Genomic DNA, 4,641 nt, shown 5'->3' on the forward strand with positions numbered 1-4,641 from the left:
ATATGTTTCTCTTTTAATTTTTAATAACAATAATAAAATTTTATTATAATTAAAATGATATATGTTTATCATTAAAATTTATATTTTTCTTTGTTTTTTGAAGTATTTATCTCTCAGGATCCATTAATAGAGAGGATAGAAAACTTTGCATAAATACACATATAATATGTTACCTTCAAAAACAAATACATTTATATTTATTAGTGTATCATTTATAATTAAATTTTAATTAACTGCATACATTTTCATGAATGTTTTTTTAGGGAGAGGATGATAATATGGAGTATCCTCATCCTATGTTGTACACTTGTACACAGTATTTATAACACTTCCGTTTCACTGGTCTCTCTCAGCTCAGCCTCATTGGCCTCCCATTCTGTCTTCTCTCTCTCATACACTTCATTCAATATCTTCTTTATTCTCTCTTCTCTCTCTCTCTCTCTCTCTCTTTACTTTCACTGTTACTTTCCATCACATCATGAACAACAACAACACCAACTTCTTCATAAGCAAGGAGAAGCTGGTAGTAGAAGTATTAGAAGCCAACAACCTCATGCCAAAAGATGGTGAAGGTTCATCATCACCCTTTGTTGAAGTTGAGTTTGAGAATCAAAGGCAAAGAACCCAAGTCAAATACAAGGATTTGAACCCAGTTTGGAATGAAAAGCTTGTTTTTTATGTCAAAGAAGTTGCAGACCTTCCTTACAGAACCATAGAGATGAATGTGTTCAATGAGAGAAGGTCAGGGAACAGCAGAAACTTCCTTGGTAAAGTGAGAGTTTCTGGGACCACCATTGCTAAAGAAAGTGAAGAAGTGGTTCAAAGGTATGAACTTGATAAAAGAAGCCTTTTTTCTCATGTAAGAGGTGAGATAACTTTCAAGCTTTATCTCACTACAAGGGATGATATTCATGTTAATGTTAGTAGTAGTAGTAGTAATAATGCCAATGCAATAGTTGGTTCTGTTTCATCTTCTGTTTCTTCTTCTGCTTCTGTTGTTGGTGTTGCTCCTACTCCTCCTTCAAAGAAGAATAGGAAGTTACAAGAGCCTTCACATCAGCACACAGTGCATGAGAATATAAACAAGCAAATGATGCAGCAGGTTCAAAATCCAAACTTAAGTGATAACAAGCCTATTGTAAATTTCACAAATGGCCTTAACCCTTCTATGATGTTACCAATGGTTGCTGGTCCAAGAGTTGGAATTGGTTCAGCTTCTGGTGTTGGTGGTGGACTAAATCTGTACAATGGTGGCAATGCTGAGTTCTCACTCAAGGAAACAAGTCCTCAACTTGGAGGTGAGACCTTGAAGAATGATAAGAAAAACTCAACCTATGATCTTGTGGAGCAAATGCAGTATTTGTATGTTAGAGTTGTGAAAGCTAGAGACTTGGCAATGTTTGGTGGGGGAGAGTTGATTGCTGAAGTGAAACTTGGGAATTATAGAGGAATCACAAAGAGGGCTACTTTAAGCAATGCAGAATGGGATCAAGTGTTTGCATTTTCCAAAGATTGCATTCAATCATCAGCTGTGGAAATCTATGTGAAAGAGAGCAACAAAGATGAGTACATGGGAAGAGTTTGGTTTGATTTGAGTGAGATTCCAAGTAGAGTACAACCTGATAGTCAATTAGCACCACAATGGTATAGAATGGAGGACAAGAAAGGTGACAAGTCCAAAGCTGGGGAGGTAATGTTATGTATCTGGTTTGGAACTCAGGCTGATGAGGCCTTTGCTGAAGCATGGCATTCGAAATCGGCGAATGTGCATTTTGATGGGCTTAGTTCCATTAAGTCAAAGGTTTACCTTTCACCAAAGCTATGGTATCTTAAGGTTTCAATCATTGAAGCACAAGACATCATTCCTGGTGACAAAGGGTCTCTGATGGTAAGGTTCCCTGAGTTTTCAGCTAAAGTTCAAGTTGGGAACCAAGTTCTTAGGACTAGAATTGCTGCTCCAAGTGCCACCAGGAGCTTCTCAAACCCTTTATGGAATGAAGATCTGTTGTTTGTGGTTGCTGAGCCTTTTGAAGATTACGTGTTTGTTTCGGTTGAGGACAGAGTTGGGCCGGGGAGAGACGATGTTGTGGCCAGGGTGATTCTCCCGGTGGCCGCAATAGAGAAGTGTGTTGATGATAAACCAGTGACTTCAAGGTGGTTCAACCTTGACAGCCACTATGGCAATGCAGGTGATAATAGCAATAAGCTGATTACAACATTTGGTTCTCGGATTCACTTAAGAGTGTCTCTCGATGGAGGGTACCATGTGCTTGATGAGGCCACTATGTATAGCAGTGATGTTAGGCCTACTGACAAGAGGCTGTGGAAGCCGCACATTGGTGTGCTTGAGATGGGAATCTTGGGTGCTACAGGGCTGATGCCAGTGAAGATCAAAGACGGTAAAGGAAGCGCGACTGATGCCTATTGTGTTGCTAAGTATGGCCAGAAATGGGTTCGAACTCGCACTGTGGTTGATAGCTTGTCACCCAAGTGGAATGAGCAATACACTTGGGAAGTTTATGATCCTTGCACTGTTGTTACTGTTGGTGTTTTTGACAATTGCAGGATTGATAAGAAAACCACTGCCAATGCTGCTGCTCGGGATACTAGGATAGGGAAAGTGAGGATCAAATTGTCCACACTTGAGTCTGATAGAGTTTACACTCACTCTTACCCATTGTTGATGCTTCATCCATTTGGTATCAAGAAAATGGGGGAGCTTCATTTGGCTGTGAGGTTCTCCTGTGCCAATGTGGCTAACATGCTGCATATGTACACAATGCCGTTGCTGCCGAAGATGCATTATGTTCACCCCTTGAGTGTGAATCAACTGGAACACTTGAGATACCAGGCCATGAATGTGGTGGCATCAAGGCTTAGCCGAGCAGAAGCGCCATTAGGCCGCGAGGTAGTGGAGTATATGCTTGATCATGATTCACATATGTGGAGCATGAGGAGGAGCAAAGTTAACTTTTTCAGGTTAATGAATGTTCTCTCATGCCTTATTGCAATTGGAAGGTCGCTGGAAATGATCCGCAATTGGCAAAGGCCGGTGCACTCAGCATTGTTCTTGATCATGTTTCTCACATTTGTGATGCTTCCTGAGCTAATCATCCCTTCAATTTTTTGCTACATGGCATTTGTGGGGCTTTGGCACTATAGGTCTCGACCTCGCCACCCTCCGCATATGGATACAAGGCTTTCACATGCTGAGAGTATTTTCCCTGATGAGCTGGATGAGGAGTTCGACTCTTTCCCTACGAGTCGCAGCGCCAATGTTGTTAGGATGAGGTATGATAGACTGAGGAGTGTTGCAGGGAAGATCCAAAGTGCGGTCGGAGATTTGGCAACACAAGGTGAAAGGTTCCAAGCACTGCTGAGTTGGAGAGATCCAAGGGCTACTTTCTTGTTTGTGGTTCTGTGCTTTGTTTCGGTTGTTGGTTTCTATTATGTGCCGATTCGCATTGTGGTGGCTTTGTTCGGATTATACTCCTTGAGGCCACCAAGGTTCAGAAGCAAGTTGCCCTCTAGAGCTCTTAGCTTCTTCAGAAGATTGCCAACTAATGCTGATAGCTTGCTCTAAAAGGGGTTTATCTAATGTTGTGAAGGTTTAGTTATTAGTATTGAATACAACCTCCACTAATGTATGCAGTTATGCTATATGGCTATGAAAGAAAACTATGTTATCTAAGAAACATGTAAGTTTGAGTTAGAAAGTTCTGTCGTTTTCTTATGTATATTAAGCTTAGAGTAAACATTGAACTAACACCAGTCACTGTTTTGTCATTGAACAAAGAAGCTGCCGATCTTTCTTCATAACAAACTGAGGCAATGCCTGATTGAGATGGAATTTACAAGGGACAAAAATGTTCTTAACTTACATTATTTGTTTTAGTAAAAAAAGAAAGGTTAAGTAGTAGAAGTGTTAAATTTTACTGAGTATAATATTATATATCTTCAGTGTAAAATTATATAAAATCAGTATATTATTCACCATTCATTTGTATTATTTTATTTGAAGATTCAATGATAATTAAATATAAATGATAGATAATGCAATACAATTGTAAAAAACTATTATGCTTTTGGTACATACATATTTCTTCTCGGGATGAATGAGTTAAAGTGAGATGTGAATATGCAAGGATGTGATGAGACCAGGCAGCATATGTTCATAACACTGGGAAGAAAATAAAGGAAGAAAGGAAAATTTTCAAAATTTACAAATTTATCCTTCCATCATGAATTGAAAAAATAATAATCTAGGTGAAAATAGATAGAATGTAGTAAATTTATTTGTTTATATTCATTTTTATGTGAAATTAGTTAACTTAATTTTTATTTTTGTTGTTTTTGAACTCACAAATTAATAGTAGTTATGTATGTTAAAAGATGAAGTGAAAAGAGAAAAGAAATATCATTACTTAAAATTATCAACAAAGTAACAAATAATAAATAAATTAGAAAGACAAAACACAAATATATGGAAGTGAGATGATCAAAAATATAAAAGCGATTGTCCAATATGTATAAACAAATATTGTTATATTAACTTAGTTTATATGTTACTTAAAAAATATTAATTATTATTATTAAAAATTAATTAATTATTTATCTAATTTAAAAATTAGATATCTACGT

General features: G+C 37.4%; 1 protein-coding gene across 1 annotated transcript; it reads left to right on the forward strand.

Annotated features, from left to right (window-relative positions):
* Positions 1–370: 370 nt before the first annotated feature.
* LOC109337143 (FT-interacting protein 1) lies at positions 371–3,724 on the forward strand. Its single transcript, XM_019574049.1, has one exon. The coding sequence runs from the start codon at positions 479–481 to the stop codon at positions 3,581–3,583; it is 3,105 nt and encodes a 1,034-aa protein (XP_019429594.1). The 5' UTR covers positions 371–478; the 3' UTR covers positions 3,584–3,724.
* The last annotated feature ends 917 nt before the right edge of the window (positions 3,725–4,641 follow it).

Source organism: Lupinus angustifolius, unplaced genomic scaffold (genome assembly GCF_001865875.1).
Source record: "Lupinus angustifolius cultivar Tanjil unplaced genomic scaffold, LupAngTanjil_v1.0 Scaffold_2_40, whole genome shotgun sequence".
In the NCBI taxonomy this organism is placed as follows: domain Eukaryota; kingdom Viridiplantae; phylum Streptophyta; class Magnoliopsida; order Fabales; family Fabaceae; genus Lupinus; species Lupinus angustifolius.